The sequence below is a fragment of the Accipiter gentilis genome, chromosome 12, assembly GCF_929443795.1.
Source record: "Accipiter gentilis chromosome 12, bAccGen1.1, whole genome shotgun sequence".
In the NCBI taxonomy this organism is placed as follows: domain Eukaryota; kingdom Metazoa; phylum Chordata; class Aves; order Accipitriformes; family Accipitridae; genus Astur; species Astur gentilis.
The window spans coordinates 2073007-2093279 of NC_064891.1; the positions used below are offsets into that span (position 1 = coordinate 2073007).

At 37.6% G+C, this 20273-nt stretch overlaps 1 protein-coding gene across 3 annotated transcripts in view; it reads right to left on the reverse strand.

The window, feature by feature from the left end:
* The window catches only part of FHIP1A (FHF complex subunit HOOK interacting protein 1A), a 91878-nt gene that overhangs the window by 31530 nt on the left and 40075 nt on the right, over positions 1–20273 (reverse strand). For all 3 annotated transcript variants that reach the window (XM_049814554.1, XM_049814553.1, XM_049814555.1), the window contains 2 exons: positions 6423–6652; positions 4390–5016 (listed from right to left, as the gene is read on the reverse strand). In XM_049814554.1, coding sequence (XP_049670511.1) covers positions 4390–5016; positions 6423–6524 — 729 coding nt within the window. In that variant the 5' untranslated portion in view covers positions 6525–6652. The remainder of the gene's footprint in view (positions 1–4389; positions 5017–6422; positions 6653–20273) is intronic.

The window sequence follows — 20273 nt, forward strand, 5'->3', positions numbered from 1 at the left end:
ATTAGAAAGGGAAGGAGAAAGTGTCCTCATCAACCAGGGGACTTCATATAAACCACAGGTATCTGTTAACTTTCATTCCTAGGCACTTGGACTCAGCTGAATCCACTTTAAAAAAAAATTCTAACTGTTCATAATTTCTCATTTTCCTTTCTTATTTATTTGGAAGGGGGAGGGGAAGAAATAAAAAAGCCTGAAATAAGTTACTGTATAAACATTGTTTCCAGTGGCATTAAGCCTTACAGGTGATTTATGTAGAATATATCACTGAAGCATAAGATTGTATTTTTAGTTACAATTTAAAAAGCATATTTCCAAAAAGGTTTTTTAAATTTAACTGAATATATCTAGAGTATTGGTAGTTTCAGACCAAGTTTTTAATTATTAAAGTTATTTGAAGCTGGAAACTTTCTAAATGTTATTTACAACTCTTATCCTTCTGACATGATTTTATACAACTTCAGAATAATTTTTAAGATGATCCTCATCTTAATGGAAACATTAAGGTTCAGCCTGATGGAAATCTTTTTAGTTTTCATTCAACAGACTCTTGTGAGAATTTTTCCTCTTTCTACAGAGAACTACTTGGCACCTATAGGGCTAGACAGTCAAAGCTCAGATGAAACACAACTGTTTGACCTGCACATTGTCAACTCTTTGTTTTCTAACACATAAAAGACCAAAGGTTCAAGGAAGGGCATTCAGGTTTTGCTCATATGCAAGCATAACCAATTATAATTGCTAAACCATCCAGTCAGACAAAGGCTGTCTTTCTGAATGCTTTCCATTCCTAACCACATAATTTTGAGGATAGATTTATTCTGGCATACATAATTCAGCTAAATATTAAGGGAGGGGGGGAATACTGTGGAAAATTCACTGCTTTAGCACACTGTGCTACTTTTTTTTTTTTTACACATATATACATAGATATATAAAGAAAGATGCTGGAGATATGTTAAAAGCTTTATTTGGACAATCACCTTCTATAACCAGAATCTTTTTTGCTTTCTCTCATGGTAGAAGAGCTAAAAGCAAAAAGTTGGGAAGATCTTACTAGGCCTATAGAACTACCTATACGTAACGCACACACACACACACTTACACTCACAAACCCAGGCTTCAGACAGTTCTAGGAAGCAAAGAATTCTGAAGAGAGAACTTGAGTTTCTTTTGTGTTGCGCACTTGACTTTCCATTGTCTGCTTAAAATTTAATTGCTATTCTCATAAACACATACTTACCCTCTCAGTAAGCAATCTGATTTTCAGAGCTGTGGACTATCCACATTTCTCCTTCATATGGAAGTTTAGTCCTTAAGCACAAGGAACCAACCTTGAACAAAAGGTACTACTCTCCACTAAAAGGGGCAGTGAACTCACTATCAGTCAATGTCTTGAAGTGAAGAATTCTTTAGTTTGTCTGACTTACTGAAGTAAGAAGTGACAGATATAGCTGCTAAAATCTGTAAAGTTTAAAAAGCTCTTGGTTTTGCTGTGAAGTACAACACAAATGGCTCTATGAAATTATGTTTCTAAAGCACTGAGAGTAGCCACTGGAAGCAATTTCATCTCTTTATGTAAAAAACATTTGAAAATTTTCATAGAAGTATATGGTATAAACAGGATTACCATTTGAAATTACCAACAGAACTCTTCACATATAAAACAATGCACATATATAGACCACATTATGGAGTTTTAATCAGTAAAATTATAAACATGACTTTAAAAAAATCTGAAAGGAAAGGAAATGAATGAGTGCACATCCTGGAAGGGCAAGATTGGTTTTATTTTTTGTTTTATCCAGAGCAGTGTCCTTTTAAACTTCTCCCAACATTTGTCATGTCAACCCTACATGCTCATCTACTTTTACAAGCATCTCTAGCAGGTTTTCTTTTTTTCTCACCATCAAGTCATGAGTCTTTCTGCAAACCAGTCTTGATTCATTTATTTTCTCTTAACTCACAGATGACACTGACTATGTGATTTGTAATCCCAGACACATTATATGAATAAGATTTGTTAATATATAATCAATTGCTATCTGGCCAATTCCTTCCCTTTAATAATCCCCTTTCCTCCCAGATCCATAGTCTACCTCTGTGTAGCCTCAACTTTTCAAGGACATTGCAGAGCCAAACCTCCTCCTGTTTTAATACATGCTTTCCTAAGCTGTGAGGTATTTACAGATACAAAGTTTTACGGAGAGACTTTGAGATGCTATCCTGCTCAAAATCCTTCAGAAACATTGTTTTCTTACTATAATGCTGAACAGATAATATCTTCAATCAGATTCAGAAAACTTTCAGGTCAAAACATGATAAAAATGATATGGCAGAAAAATCTCTATAAAATCAGAAAGCCTTGTCTACATATTCTGTTTTGAAAACATTTGTTAGTGATGTATCTTACTGCAGCCTGTCCCCTTCCTTTATAGTTTATTCACCTACAGTTTTGAATACTATGGACAATCTTGTTTTAAAAAGCTGCTAACCAAAGTGAGCTCAAAAAATACTATCAAGAAAGCCTTCAGGATCACTTCAGCACAGATCTAACACTGGTTCAGGTATATGAGGCAGCAGAGATTTATGGCCAGACCCCACCCCAGGGCACGTCTGTACTATGCAATAAGGCATGATAAAGAAAACCCTATATGCTACCAACCAACTCAGCCCCAGAACCAGAGATAGCATCAACACAGTGCCATCCAAATGCCACTCCTATCAGCACAGGACTCCGCTAGCTGTTTTGCAGAGTAGCTGAGGCCACATCTGCACTGATTTGACTGATATACAGCAATGCCACCGACACCTACAGAGTATTCCACCAGAACAAAACCTGTTCCTTCAGCTCATTACACTCAAATTCAAAAAAGATATTGTGCTAGTGAGCTAATTCTATGGCATTACATTAAAGTTTTATTATAGACTTAGGCCACTCATTACTATTCAGAAGAGTCTGATTTTAGCGCATTTTGACAAGAAGCCTTCCTAATTAGAATGATTGTCAATCATGGCTCCCTGCTGTTCGAAGGTTAATATAGCTGGCTTTTATCTTCAGTGTAAAAAGGCTGGGGGTTTTGTGGGTTTTTTGGTTTGGGTTTTTTTTTGTTTGGTTTGTTTTGTTTTAAATTAATCGGAAGATGTAATTATGGAAGTTATAGCACGGATCCAATATTGGTATCTGTCCCAGGGACAGTTTGAGAATCAAGTTCATGTTCTTTAGCAGCATCTATTACACAAGGTCAACTGGAGTCTCTCAGGACAAGAAATTTGATGCAATATATACCACTGACAAAGGAAACCTTTTATAAATTTTGGGTTGGAACTTGTAGGCCTCCTCCAACCTGCATATCTGGCTCTGCCTTACTGCTCAAAGGACATAACCTCAGAGTAAATGGAAACCTACAGCTGGAATTGCTGTCATGCACTAATGCTTAAGGCAAGAATTCTAGTGTCTCTGCTCTAAAGGTCTCTGCCCTATGTAAGGCTCCCCTCCGTTTTTTCTGGCCTTTATTAAACTAAAACACAAGATAAAAGAATCAGTCCAAAAATTGGCACACAAGAGCAACTTTTCTACAGAATGATACTTGGTTTTGAACCCATCCATTGCAGATCTCAAACTGATTTTTCAATAAGGCATGAAGAAGCAGGTGTTGTCATGTGCATTCTGCTTTAGCTTTAAAACTGCAGTAGGGCAGCTTTCTTTGTTAAATTAGATTACTTACTTTTTTAACAGCAAAGGTTTTGTATTCACGTAGCGAGATTGATTTGCCAGATGTAACAACGCAACACTACTACCAAATTTTTAACAGAGTACAACATAGCAAGATTGTCGTTTGCCTGAGACAGCCATGGAAACATCTAATTCTGTGACAAAGTCTCCCTTTTACCTTGCAAAAATATCTCACTGCTATAACACTCGCACTATTTTCACACTTATTTTTTGAACTGTTGAACTGATACTACAGTGTGGCAAGCACAGCCCACTTAAGCTTGCACTGCCATGAGAAACAACAGCCTCAGAACATCTTGTTCCCATTTGTCACTCCCTTCACCCCCAGAATCTCATAAGGGCCTCACAGTGAGACAGAACAGGTTTCCCTCCCACCAAGTTCCACTATACTTCCATCAGTTTCCCAATTCAATTCACTGCGTGACTGCAAAGACACTTGTGTTGGTCCAAAAGCACAAGACGCTGGTATGGAAACAAGAAGCAAGACTATGTTTGGCAGTGGGGCTAGCTTGAACAGCATTACAATTCGTGAAACAGCTGTCAACAGAAACAAATGCATTACAACACATCTGTATCAAAAAATGGCAGAAAAGGATGAGAAGAATACAGGGAGCCCAGTTTAGCATTGAAGATCAAGCAAAAGAACAACAACTTACTGGGCAAAAATAGGTGTTTTCTGCTATGTGGTTTGCAACAACGTTGTTTTCTGCAGACAGAGACATTATGAAAAGCAGCGCATCACGGGCCTGTTGGCCTACTGTTCCTTCTCGATGGATGAAGGGAATCAGCAGAGAAAATATGAGGAAATTGGCAGCTCCTTGGTCCTCGCTGGTGTGGAAAAACAGTTCTAAAATGGAGGGATCTTTGGCTATTATAGAGCAGAGCTGGTTCAAGAGGATGACCAGCTCTGTTTCCACTGTTGGAGTGGCTGTTCCTGAGCAGGAACTCAGCAACATCATCAAAGGCTTCAAGATGGGCTTGTGATGCAGCAAAGGCTGATGGGACTGGGTTACTAGCATTTCATACATTTTGAGTTGCTCGATTTTTGTCTCATCAGTGAACTCTCGCCGTAGGCTCCAAAGAAAAAGCTTCTCCATGATGTTTTCTGAGACCACAAACTCCAGAATAGGCCCCATTGAGGCATCCTTTGCTTGCTCCTCAATTAATAAGAAAAGCATGTGCTCCACATAATTCTGAACAGTGCTGGCCTCATCAGGTGAAATCGCCCCGTACTTTGCCTGAGTGTTTTTCAAAGGATCATGCTTCTCTAAGATTTTCAGAACCTAAAGAGAAACAGTTATTTGAATGCATTTTTTAAAAATATGAACTTACCCCATATGGAAAAAAACCATCAAAATTCTTAACACCAAAAGTGCAAACTCTTTTTATGCTTTTAGTTTTCGTCTGTCAAACTTCCTAATAAATTGAAAAGTTTCACATTTGGCATGTACGAGGCCAAAACGTAATGCTTTTGTTCACTCTATTTTTTTAATATGCACCTGAATTTGCCACTTGTCCTATTGCTGAAACTTGGGGTTCTCTGAAATATGGTTGTTTAAACTAGTATGAAGTTTAAACTAGGTTCCCTTAGCCTTCGGAAATTTGAGTTTCAATGACGTTTGAAGTAAGTTTCTTTGTTACAGAGGACTGAAATCAAAGGGACTGCTCTTCAGACAGAGTAACTGTGCTCAGGAGTATCAATATGATGAGATGCAGAAGCCCACAGAGCTGGTCTTTCCTTGCCACATCTTATATGATGCCAAATGGCCACTGATACCCACACACTCTTGCAACATTCAATATAGATTTAGGATTGAGTAACAATTCTCATCCCAGCATTTATACCCCTAGATTAAAGTCTGTTCTGCACGCAGTCAATGAAGCTTGTTGTTTGTGAAACAACCACTGTCTTTAGCCTTTCTGTGGAGGATAATTGCCGCAAAAATACAAAGGAACAGCAGCTCCCCTAACATGACAGCATCACTCGAGTTAAGTGAGAAAAGGTGATTCTTGAACAACGGCTCTTCTGACTCTGGAAACATCTCAGAAACACCACCATTCATCTGGCTTGCTTCTCAGGATAGGAAAAAAACCAACAAAAGCAGCAGCACAGAAATCAATTTTACATAAACTGTTAGTTATTCATATTACTGCAGCAAATAAGGCCTTATATTATTGTGCTCGGAGTAAAGCATCTGTGCCTGAAAGCAATTATAATCCTGATGACATGCAAACAATTTTTAGAACATGCTGAAGTGCATAATCTACATCTATCCATGATAAAGAACACTGCATACAGATTTGCACCATGCGTCTAATATACTTTACATAAAATAGGCAAGCCTTACCCAGCAAAGGAAAGGAAACACAGAGGTTTGCAACAGGGTACAATTCACAGTGAATCACTAGGAAAGCCAGTAAGAAGATTGAGGCCTTCAGTAAGATATTACCGAGTCCTACCACTTCCCATTTAGATGCAAATCTGGAGTTCAAAGTGTGATTAGTAAATCCTAACCACACCTTGAAAGGTCAGTTACCTTTACATTTTTAAAATGTTTCAGTGTCATCTACCACATTCTGCATGACAGATGTTTCTTCCTGAGTCATTCAGGATTATCCCAAAACAGAGAATGAAGAAAATTCCTATTAATGCAGCCTACTTCAAATCAATAAAACTAATTAACATTACCTGTGCCCAGTGTGTTCTAAACACTATCATGCATGTTTCTGGGTCAACACCCTGCAGGCTCGGAGCCTGCCGATTTTTGCTGATACTGGTTCCAGAGGACATTATAAATTTTCTGAAGGTCAAGTCAACTAGGCCATGCTGGATTTCTTTTTAAAATCCTGTAGTTAGCTACAGCTGTTCAAGCATCATGATGAGATCGATATGTTTTGAGCTTTGGTATCCACAGAAATCTGTTAAAAAAAAAAAAACAAAACACACACATCAAATTATAGTTTATAACAAAAAGAACATACTTAAAGAGAATACTAAAAACTTTTTTCTTTTAATTCAGTTTGAGGATACGAGTTTTTAAAGCATGTTATATGGGACCAACTTCTCACATTTTTCCTCATTATAGTAGTTTCTAATGCTCAAACTTTTCAGATCAGTGACTGAATTAAGGTTCCATTGAAATAAATAAGCATAACAGAAGCTCATGCAGTAAACATTTCATGCACGTCACTACATTTTTAGTTTTTCATTATGACATTTTTGCCATCTGACCATGTCTGTCTTCAGAGTTGCTTAGTAACTAATGTTGTATAGACTATACAGGTAAAAAAAGTACAGGTTATTTTCTATTTTTTAAAAACAATATTTCCATGTGTCGTGATTTAACCCCAGCCAGCAACTAAGCACCACACAGCTGCTCACTCACTTCCCCCCAGTGGGATGGGGGAGAGAATTGGGAGAAAAAAGGTAAAACTCATGTGTTGAGGTAAAACCAGTTTAATAGAACAGAAAAGAAGAAACTAATAATGATAACACTAATAAAATGAGAGCAGTAATAATAAAAGGATTGGAATATACAAATGATGCACAGTGCAATTGCTCACCACTCGTCGATCTCCCCCCCCCCCCCCAGTTTATATACTGGGCATGATGTCACATGGTATGGAATACCCCTTTGGCCACTTTGGGTCAGGTGCCCTGGCTGTGTCCCATCCCAATTTCTTGTGTACCTCCAGCTTTCTTGCTGGCTCGGCATGAGAAGCTGAAAAAAATCCTTGACTTTAGACTAAACATTACTTAGCAACAACTGAAAACATCAGTGTGTTACCAACATTCTTGGCATACTGAACTCAAAACATAGCACTGTACCAGCTACTAGGAAGACAATTAACTCTATCCCAGTTGAAACCAGGACACCATGAATAGGTATAATTACAAATACTTGAAGTTTTCTGTCAGAAAGCATACCATAAAGAGTTGAAGACATTTGCAGAACACCATATGCAAGTAGAAGGATGCATCTGTATCAATAGCAAAGTAACCAAAACCAAACAACATAAAAGATAAAACCTTCATGTATCCAAAGCCAAACAAATTGAGATGTCATATTAAAGGACTATGAGAATAACACCAAACATTGAAACATTCTTTTCATCCACTATTTAATATCCTAGATATCTGAGTATCAAAGTAGTTGTACACCTGCAGGGGAAAGTTAAAATGAAACAGACAGGTATCTTCCAGATATCTGAGAGGCTTAAGAGGACATATTATTCCCTCAAGCACCAATATGCAAATCACACAGTCATGTGCGAGTCCCCCCCTTTTTTTCCCCCACCATAAACTTTACATTTTTATTCTCCTTTTTGAAAACCAACTAGGCTTTTAATTTAATTCAGTTTTGGGACATAGCAAAGCAAACAAACAAACAAAAACAACCAACAAAAAAAACCCAACAAACAAAACAAAAAAAAACCAAACAAAAAACCCACACCAAACAAAAAAAGCACCACACAAAAAAAAACAAAAACCAAAGCCCACCAGCAAAAAAAACCATCCCCAAAATCCCACCCAAACCAAACCTCCACAACACCAAAGTACAAAGAGTTTAGGAAGACAATAAATGCACTACAAGTTCCTACAGCTCATGTAAATCATAGCAGATTTTTATTTTCAATAGAGGCTGCATTTTGAAGTGCTCTCCTTTTCTCCAGTCTTCATTAGGATCCCAGGGTCCCTGGACATTCATTGGCTTTATGAAATACATGAGGAAATTTTTGTACCATAAGTTGCCACAGCCCATATAGCAATTCTTTGCCAGTATAGTAGATATTTCTCTGTGTATATCTTAAAAGATAAAAATCTTTTCTCCACAGTGGACATCTCTGCTCCCTGCATGTGTGCTCTGCTTATATTCTTGAAACTGTTAGCACAGGAAAACATCCAGCCTATCTCAAAAGTTGCAGCAACTTTTGCCAATTTCAAAATGTCCAAAAATATACAGGGTATAACTTTAAGATTTCCAAAGCAAGCAAAAAGCAAAAGATGGTTATGCATTCCCCTGTATCTATATATGTATATTCACATGTTCAAGATTCAACGAGATTGAACTGCATGATCAGCCTCCACTCTCCATCCTAACCCTTGCTTCTTACAGCACATAAGATGCGTTTCCTATGCATTTTCTAAATGTTCTCATACAATACAATTAACACAATCTAGTCCATCCTTTTTTACAGATAAAACATTCCACGTGTGGAGAAGCCATCATAAATCCTGGACAGTTTATCTGTTTGGGTAACACTACTTCCAGAACGAACCTGGTGCTCCATACAAGCTACTCTTCAGGTAATAAACCACCTGGAACCAGATGCATTGTGCAAAACCAGTGAGAATTAGCTCATGAAAGCCAGCCAACACTGGGAACAGAAGTAATCCCATATAAAATATCAAAGTGTCTCTACTCCTTGCCCTTCCAACTCTACCCACACTTCTCACCTGCCTATCTTTTCTGTGCTTACACTGGCCTTACACTTCCAAGCACTCCCCTTCCAAACAGTTTGTATCATATGCTTATTTATTTGAAGGCACCTACCAGTATACTGCTACTTCTTAAAAAGTCTTGTGAAAATGAATAGTACTATTTCTACATTACTGATGTTCCTGCACAGGAAGAAAAAAAAAAGAAAAAAAAGAAAAATAATCAGAAATCGAAGTAGCAAGTGGATTTGAGAACCCAACTTCAGAGGCTTAGGACCTGGGTTTTTTTTATCATTAGTGACTTAAGTAGCTACCACTGTACGTTCAACGCACAGCTTCTAGTGACTTTTGCTTGCAGCTCTGAGAGCTCAACATTCCTACGAAAAAACACTCAGAAAACAATATGCATGCTTAGAGACCATTTAGAAAAAGCTTGCTCTAAGAGGTTTGCCTAGTACCATACCTAATAATCCAAAGGAATGTCTAACTGACCTATTCTTCAGATCACCTGTCCACTTCCTGCCAGCTCCCTCTTTGTCAGACCTTTCCTTCAAACAGAAATCTTCCTGTTTCTGTAAAAGTTCAGCAGACTCCTCCAGGCAAAAGTGTCCTTCACTGCACAGCCCTGATTCACCCTTTGAGCAGATCTGTCCTGTGCATGAAAGTGAAGCAAGCAGCTTTGGAAAAACTAATGTGATCATTTTAATTAAAGATGGTATCATAAGGTGCAGCAAGAGACCTTAATTAACAAAGCAGAGGCAAGCTCAATTCTGGAATTTAGAAGTTGCTTGACTTTACAACTTAGAGGTTGTTTCAATGTAGACTTTGCATGTTATTTAAGAACTTAAACAAAAGAAACTGATATTACACATCTACATATCACATGACAAATTCTGTCAGCAGTACAGCAATATGATACCATGAGTAGAATCGGAAACTTCAGATCAGCTTCCACTATTTAAGCTAGTAGACAACAATAAGGAAGATTACAGCTTTCTTTAAGAATGGTGATAAAAATCAAAGATCAGTGATGTAAGACTCTTGGGATGCATGCAAAGCTCTAGGATATACCACACACAAGCAATCCAAAACCATTTAGGCCATTACCCAATCTTCTCCTTTAATCTGTTCTAATTTTCAGTTTTTCCTAGCCTTTGCAATTTTCTTTTTTCCTCATGCATCTTTCCTATCCCAGGCTCAGACTCTACTCCACGAATTTCAAGACAGTATTCATTCTCTCCCCATCAGACAGACCCTCCTTTAAATAACTACTTCTATCTTGCAGCTCTCTAAACATACTTTTTGGGAGTAAAGGTTCCACACTGGTGCTTTGTCATGATAGATTCCGGACTTCTCTGGAATTGCCCTACTTCTCTGGAGCTATGAGAAGACCTAAAGTGAACAGAAATGGTACATCTCTCACCACACTTTCAAAATACAGCAAGAGGCCAAGAGATCCAGTGACAGTGTGTCCAGTAGAAAAGCTAACTTTCAACAAAAGTGCTACTTAGTTGACATTTGTGTAAGAACTTATAACCACCATGATGTCACTGAGCACTCAAGTCCTGCCCGTTAACAGCTTACTGCCTAAGCAGATGACTGCTACAGTCTGCACTTGTAGAAGGGACATCTTTTCCTACACAAGGATATCCTAAGTCTAACCACCATATATAAAGAACACATATAGCCCCCATGAAACAAGTCTTCAAGACAAGAATGCGTCCCCTCATCTCCTGCATAAAATCCCCTAAGGTCCTATTTATCCAAGATATTTAAGAGCTTCTTGCTATTTTGAAGTCCCAGTTTGGGCACACTCAAATTACAATGCTGGGAGTTGTCAGATACACAGGTCATTAACAACTACCAGCATTTTGATTCAAATCAGATCTTTTTCAGGGTTAGATGACACTAGATCAGAACAGCAAGGGCTTTCAGTGTTGCTAACTCTAAAAATGTCTATGCTACCAACCACAGAAAACTTTTAGGAAGGTTCCCTGGAGCTGATGTTGCACACATCCTGCCTGATCCATTTACTGTATTTGTTATCACAGGCATAAACGTTACCCCATTGCTTGACAAAGATCTTTGGGAGTATGCGACTGACAAACTGTAAAGTAGCAAATTCATCTCCAGCATTTATGTACTCTAACTAAAACCCGCACCTAACAATATACTGCACATACCTACAATCACAAGATTGAAGCCATTTACGTCTTTAATAACATAGAATCACAAAAAAAAAAGATCATTTGTCCCTTGGTGACAAACAATTACATGTCAGTAAAATTCACTCTAACCGTTCATTCTGAATGTTCACTCCTACTGCACAAAGTGAAGAACAAAAATACCAAATTTAAATTATTAGCTGAAAACAACTTGCCTGCAGCAAACATTATGTTGACGAGGGCTAAGTTCACTTGCATCTAGCCCAGCTATTGGATCAGAAATCTAAGACTAGTGAGAGAACACAGACATTATCCTTACAGTGGCCAATACTATGGGGTTTTAATCATCTCTAATTTAAAAGGAACAAGACAGCAACAAGCAGACTACAATGTGCAATAATATTTCTAAGATCACAGCAATTCCCTTAAGGAAGCAGATATTTCCAGTTTGGAAAGCAGCTTGGAATGCTGGGATTTCCTTAGTAATACAAAAACACTAATAGATTGTGTAGGCTTCAAAGTCTTCAAACTCTGTAACAGTGTTTCAAAAAGCATACAAAGCTTTTGACAACTTAAGTGGTCACAGGGTAGATGCTAAAAACAGCATACCTATTTTAAAAAAGGAATAACTGAACTGGAAGAGATACTATCTTTTAAGATAGATATCAATCTAAAGTTAGCATGCTGTAGTTATAGCAGTAGTAGAAAGAATATTTTCATTATATTTGTGGTAAGCAGATTTTCTTACTAGATTAGTACGCTTTCTTGATTATTTTGCAAGACCAAATATGCCATAGTAACTGCAACATCACATTATGCCTGTGAAGTAACTCCAATTAAATAGGACAGATAGCCTGACCATATTGAGTCCAAAGGTGAGAAAATAAATTAATTTATACAACACCGATTCATGGAGGTAGGAGTAGAAGTGAACTTGTGGGCCACTAAGAACAAAAGTAACCATTTATTTTAATCAGTTCATGGTTAAAATTTTACAGCAATTTAGCCTTTCCTCTCTGCTAAATCCTGGTCAAGGTAGTACTTCACCATTTCATAGTCCTGACAAGTGCAAATACAGCTCTCCTGCAGTCTGTTCAAAATTCTACTTCCGAAAACCACTGCTCTGTTTAATGCTTCAACCCTGCCACACAATAACAGAACCTTCTTAGCAGGTAAATCTTTCTACAATTCAACTGTATGTTATCTATCAATTGTTTAACCCTATTACAAGGCCAAATCCACTTACATATGCCTTCTAGAGCTATTTCAATTTCCTATACTGACAACAATTTTGTCTCTAATCCTTCCTCTCCTACCCAAGGTACCTGCCCTTACCACCAAGGGTTTATATATTTAACAATTCCCATGTGGAACAAGAAGCACCAGCATACACATCACACACATGAGGAACTAAGGTTCAAAGAGACAAGTCACTATCTCCCCTAAGATCTTCCTATATTTCTGGGTAACTGGACAACAGTTTTTGAAATTGGGCAACTAATTCGCACCTACATAAACTTTGTTAGTTTCATATTAAATACCTTTCAGTGTGGGCTTGGTTAGTTGGTTGGTTTTTCTTCCTGCAAATCTGGTCAACTGCTGCATATATAAACATGCTAACAAGCACCCATCTCTCCCTAAGCAGCAACAGATAAAGTTATACAGGCACATACATAAGTCTATAACCATGTTTGCGCAGTCTTGGTAAGTGAAGAGGATGGAAGGAAGAGAACAGAAAATTTTAGCACAACTCAGCCTATTTCCAGTTTTAAAAAAAAGCAGCAATCCACAACTGTGCTGGGTAGCTTTAGATTAATGATGAGATTGAGACCCAGTCATTGGACTCGTGGAGGATATCTGCTTTCAGCTTTCCTTCAGAAGTCTGTAAATCATCAACCCTTTTTACACAGCTGATTACAGGGCTCAACTCCCCAATCAACAGAAGTACTTATTTTACGGCAAAGTACACTGGAAGAACAGCCTAGCAGAGAATCCCTTGTGAAGTCTGCTCCCACTGGAGTGTCTCTTTTCAAAAGTTTCACTTTTGAATTTATAAAAGTAGCACAGAAGTTTGCAGGACTGGGGCTTCCCAGGCAATGCACAACATACAGACAAAAGATACACTGCGTAATACAGTAAGGTAGACACAAAATATGCTGCAAGGCTCTGCAATTTAATTATCAAGGTTGTCTTCTGTTGAAATGCTAAGATGCTGTATTGTCCAACAGAACTGTCCAACAGTTCTCGAATACAAATCTACCTCTTTTATCAGATACTGTATGCTTCTGCTCTACCAGCCAAAGCTTTCCACTCTGTCAGTCCAGGTACACAAGAGACAACAGAGAGATGGATAAGAAGCCTCAATGGCAGTGAAAGAAACAGCATATATCAAAACATTTTCATGGATCAGTGTAGCATAAAGGGGCTTGAAATTAGACAACTTCAAAGAAGCAGAGGGAAATTATATTGTCTTATGCAATCACATCTCTGCAGTCTCTGATAAGTGGATGAGGGAGGGTAAGAGAAAAATGAGTGGCAAATTTTAGCATGCCTCAACTTAGTTCCAGCTTAAAAGGGACCTTGTTCAGGGTTTGTTTATTTTGGATTGAAAAGAAAGCCTTCTGCATAAATTTGTCAGCATTTCTTTAGGGACTATGATCAGGGAGAGGCTTTAAATTTTATTAACAACAGCATTTCAAAGGAAGACATCAATCCTTTCAAAGGAAAGGATTCATCCTGCTTTATGGTAAGTTTTGCTACAAAAGCAAAGCCTATGAAGAACAGTCACATCCCCACCCTTAATGATCCTATACATTCACCACCAGAATGCAGTAGGATTACAGCTTGCTCACTAGAGAGCAGTAGGTCTGTAGTAGGCAACCAAGAAAACGTCAATGGTGAAAAGCCATTGCATCAGAGGATCCCCTTTTTGGTTAAGTACTACCCACCTTCAGAAGCTCTGCTAGAAAGAAAGCTGCAGCAGATTACTAGAGGAACAGTTTAAACCACATGAACAGTTATCCTCCTTCTTCATTTGGTCTTTCATGTTTCAATGCTACAGTCCACCAATTGTCCTGTCCTTTGCCTACCTCAAGCAGACATTTCACATTTAGTCAGCTTTCTTCAATCTATCTTTTCCACCCAGTATCTGCAAAGACACTATGCCTTCCACGAGTGGGTGGGAGAAGATACGTTTTACACTGATAAAGCTATCTGCTTAAAAGCCTAACAGAGAACAAGTCACTACAAATTGTAAAGCAATGTAGTTAATCAAAGTATCAATCTGTTCTCATCAAGCACAATTTAATCCAACCTGCTAACATGAAAGTAAGAATGTCTTGTGACTTGTCCCCACAGAGACTGCCTAACAAGATCTATCCCATGAGAGAAACTACATGCAGTATGTTTTATAATGAGACAAAAATCTTACTGTCCCATCTACAGTCAGCCTGCTGCAGTTAAAAAACACAATTCACCTTTTCTCAAATCTCCGGGGTCCTACACTACTCACATGTTTATTGTAAATTCACATTATCTCAGACAACTAATTGGGGTACAACTAACCTCTTCATGTGATCTGTGTAATCCTATAGTACTATACATTAGGGGATCGAGGTTACAGCATTAAATAAATCCACGGTTCTCCAGACACATGAATGGGCAATTTCCCCACAGTAAGTACAGCAACAGTGACAGACAAGAGGCCCACCTGGCAGCCCCAGTTCAGAAGTGCTGCAGTGGTATAAATGTGCACATTTCAAGGGCAAGCAACGAGATCAACTCACGCTGGCAGCCTATGCACTGGGACACAGGCTAAGCCAAATCCCAAGCCTGCAGAGACTTCTTTCATTTTGGCTGAGCCATGCAGCAGAACAGACACATGAGTTAGGTAGTATGGTCCAAGATGCATTGATGGGTTAGGCTAAAATTATACACAGTGTGTCTGTGAAAGTATACAGCTAACCAACAAAGACGATTCATCAAAGGCATATTACCAAAGCTAGAGAAATGACAGTGATTGTTCAAGAAAACAGTAATTAAACAAAGCAGAATACATGATAGAGACCTTGACTTCCTCAAGGAGGGCTCTATTTACATGATACACCACAGGGCATGTTCATCTACCACATGCATTTGCACACAGGCAATTTCACTGGAACTCAAGAGCGTACAATCACTGAAGTTACTCTTGCAAAGTCTCAGGAGGAATGAACTACATGTTCATATCCCTACATCATAAATCTGAAGCTAGGGAGGGAAAAAATAAGGTTGCAATTCTGGTGGTATGACTTGTTCCTTTTAGAGAGACATAAGGAATATAATAAACCTGTTTATCTGTTGTATTTCATCTCCTCACATTTGGCCTGCTACAGAAAGGCAACAATTCAGTAACAATTAGTGGTTCAAAACATAGATTATGTTGGTTAAATACTTAAGAACAAAATAGCAGCTAGGGTACTTAAAATCCAAGATAAATATCTCTCTATTCTTAGTAGCACTCAGGCACATTATGACTGAAGTATCTTGTCTGCTACTAGCCAGCAACTGCTACAAAAGGAATATTAAAACCTTAAACCAAACTAAAAAAAAAAAAAAAAAAAAAAGGCAGCTCAGAAAAGTTCATTTCTACCTATATAGTGAAGAATGCAGATGTCATCAAACTGGAATAAATTCAAAGGCTTTAACTTTGCTGGTTCATTCCCAAATCAACACCAAAATTGCTGACCCAAGAAAAGCATGTTTCCATAGAAAACCAAGCCATTAAAATGTCTGAGGCCCACAGACCAAAGCGTTTGGTGGTATACTGTGCGAGACAGGCATTATAGGCAAAACAAAACTGAATTTAAAACTTCGTCCTGTGAATATGCTTTCATACCAAGTTTCAAAGAGAAAGAGAACAACCCCAAAGGGCATAGCACAAGTCACTGAATGAAAGCTACCTCCCATTCCTTGATTTATAGGTGAACTGCAGGTATCAGCTGCTGCGTCTACACTAGTAATTTTGTTTTGTCATAATTGAAGTGAATTATTGGGAAAAAACAGTTGTTGCCAACCTTCCCATCTCTACTGAGAATTTGTACAGGTTTTATTTCAAAATTCATCACAATTCAGGAGTGGAAGAGCGCAACACATCAGAAAGCAGACATTTAACAAAACCTACTTTATGTTCTGGTTATGCTAGTGGAAAAAAGAAATCAAAATGATCCATGCAATCTGCAACATCGATTTTGCTTTCCAAGACAATTCTGACATCTGTGTGACATACAAACTTGGCCCCAACATGCTCATAATTTAGGAAAACTACATGCTTCTTGAAGTTGTGATGCTGAAGTGAATCGAACTTCTTTTCTTTTTTAAAGTTTTTTTTTTTGAGAAAGGTAAAACATTATCTATAGCTAAAAGTATAAAATAAATTTATAGGAAATTATTAAGTTGCCTATCTAGAAAACCTTCCTGACAGGAAGATGAATGAGACCAGCAAAGCAGTAGAAGGCTCTATACTCTGAAAATTTAAAACTACTTTTGGAACACTAGCATACAGAATAGGAAATACTACCTGCCTGAGAGAAAGATGGTCTAGAAAAAAGTTATCAATATACCTGTAATTATCATATATAGATTACAGAAAACAAGATTAAGCTACATGTTTTATGGCTACAGTAGTAATAGGCAAGACAATTTTTCAAGTGATTTGTATAACATGTCAAACTACTCATTAAAATAAGCATAAGTCCAAGAATAATGTTCTCAAGTCTATAAAGTGACATTAAATTAGATGTGTATGCTTTCAGCACTAATCCACAATAATATACAAACACACATATATTCTAAACATTCCACATTTCATGATAAAGAAGCCATAAACTTTTTTTTTAATTTCCAAACTCTCGGATGATTCTGTATGTTCTAAATATAGTTCAAGCACAAGAATCAGTAGTAAAACATCATTAAGATTATCCTGATTACTTGATCAATAAACCAACAAACCAACCAACAAGCTTCCCCAGAGGACTGTCACCAAGTTTTCACTGAGAAAAGAACTTCCACTCTGCAGATGGAATTCCTCTCTCTAGTCCACATGCATATGTTACTTCTCTTTATCCATCTCTTTCAAATTAAAAGCTCCAGCAAAGGACAGAATATCCCTTAAAATCAAAATAGTTAGGTGTAGAATGGATATTGCATAGTTGTTAACATAATACTTACTCTAGAAGCATATTTATTTCTCCTCCCAGGGCTTTATTCACAATACAAAGTTGTTTGTTGGGTTTTTTCCTGGAAAAAAATGGGTTTATAACTGTATCTAAATTTAGGTAGCTATCTATCACACAATAAAACCTTCTCATACTTCTTAATATGTTCATTATAGTGCATGGACTATACTAATTGATTAGATGACTTGAATCTGTCATTTATCTTTCTGTACACAGTTAACTGAAACTACTCATTTTAGAAAGAATTACCACCCCAAGACACTTACCCACCAAGTCAACCTTATTTCCTACAGTCTGAAGTGATAACCTGTTAGTGAAACGATGAACTAACGAATGAAGTGAATGAGCAAAAGCACATCATTACACAGCTTCAGGACAACTGTTTCATTGCACTGTAGGATGGCAGAAGTCCATCACAAATTACTCCTCAAACCTAGTAAACTTAATGAGCCACGAAAAACTGAAAGGTCATTTTCATATCTCACAGTATGTACTATGTATTGCCTGACATTAGGTAAGGGGTTGTGATAAAATGTTAAATTTAGTGGATTGACACTTTTGAAAATAAATGTACTTTCATGGTCTTTTTTTTCCTTCTTCTAAAAATAAAAAGAACAGAACACTGTCTGAACCAACATTGTTTGCATTAGACATTTGCAATTTAGCTTGGAGAAAGCTCCAGAAGCTAGTGAATTCCCTTTGTCCTAAATTATGTTCCAGGCTTGCCAAAGAGAAAAGAACTTGCAAAATCGTTTTTCATTTCCTTTTTATGACTTTCGATTGCCAAATTTGGGGAAAACCACTGAACAAACATTACTGTTTAAGATGAGACCCACAAATCACTATAGCACGCTGTTCACTGAAGAACAAGGATGAGGAAGAAAAGAAAAGCAAAAGGTGGCAAAACAAGCACTGCTCACAAAATCCTATCCTGCCCCTCCAGTTCCCAATTCCCATAACACAGAAAACCCCAGGTATTTGGTCTCCCTTTCTATGCCAACTCAGAGCAGACAAGCAGAAGTTGAAGATTTGTTTTATATTAATTCCTATTGCAAAGTCAAGAACCTCAATAAAATAACACTTCCCCCATTTGTGAGCATAGATCCATGAAAAACCAACTTCTCCTGCAGTGACACCCTTATTTAAAAACATTAATACAGATTTACAAGTTGAATGGACTTTGGCAGAATATGGTTTTCTATACGTACATTGAATTTTTTGCTTTTAATACATATGATAGTAAACAGCAAAATTTGACATGGATTGTTGGCGTTTTCATGATGTTTAGTGCATTAAAAGCTAAATCAAAGAAAAATCCACATTACTTATATTTCCTTTTAGTTTCATTGCATTTTATACAGGTGGTAGGTGTTTTTCCCTCTAAGCCTCTCCAGCTTTCCTAGGAATAAAATTGTGTCATGTGAACAGTGTTAAGTTACCCATTATGCAGAGAAGAAATTAATTCTTCACCTCTGATCTCATAACACAAGTCTGCTCTACTATGAAAATATGTTAAATTCTTACACCACCTAGTCTTCTGCAACTGGAAACTGAATGACATTACAGCATCTTCCATTCTTGTGACTAACTTTGTGTGGATAATAAGACATATGAATACATTGGCAAAAAAGAAACATATATAGTCTATACAATACTTGTCTCAGACATGTTGCCAGCATGCAAAAAAAGAAACTGCTAGATAATCAAGGGAACAATTTGAAAAAAAAAAAAAAGATCCAGGTAATCTGACACTTTTATAACAATTCTGTATAATTTTTTTTCAGTCTTGCCTTTGAACCTTTGGGAAAACATGAATAGAAATACAGGTGTCTTTCTAGTCCAGGGAGGAATGAAGATAAAGTAGCAATTTTCATGCCCTGGAGGGTAAAAGAAGGTAGACAATAGCCCTTTCTGAATTGCAAATGAAGACTATACACCTTATAAAATGAGTGCTCCAAAAACCATGGAACCTCACAAATGTTGCAGGAGAACAATACCTACTAAAAGGTAGGGTAAATATCAGAAGCTAGTAAAAATAAAATTTAATTACTATTTAAACTTTTTAACACTTGGAATTATCAATATTGAAAGCCTAGTAAAGAAGACAGTTGGATGTCAGCCCTAGCAGGAATGCTTCTTGGTACAGATAATCAAAAGTCAAACCACAGCCCCTCCCACCTAATTTTATAACATGTAAGGAGACTTCTACAGGCGTGGGAAAGCACAGGTTCTACCCATCTATTCCTGCCTGCACACCTCCAAAAGTGAGGGAGTGTCTGTGTATGTCTTTGGGAACCCTGCTGCTTCTCACCTCTACTACTGTCCTTCTGTCTGAGGCGGTTGGAACTGCAGAAGCTACAGTACACCAATACTCTTTTCTTTTTTTTTTTTTTTTTTTTTTTAAAGTAGTTGGGGTGTGATCTTATCTCCCATGCCTGAAATCTAGCACCTCTCCTCTCCCATTTCCCCTCATCCCAAATTTTTCAATTCACCTTTATGATCTTGAAAATTGGCAATAGATGTGCTACCCAAAATTGCAAACTGAGCCTTATGCAAAGTCACATATCAGTCCTCATAGACCTCCAAAGGAGAAGCACAAGCTGAAGGCAGGAACACTTTGAAGAGGCATGAGAAAGTCTGTCTGTATGCACAGACCTTGAACATTAGTCACCTGTAACCACAGCATGTTTGGAAGCAAGACCTCCAACTTTAATCCTGAG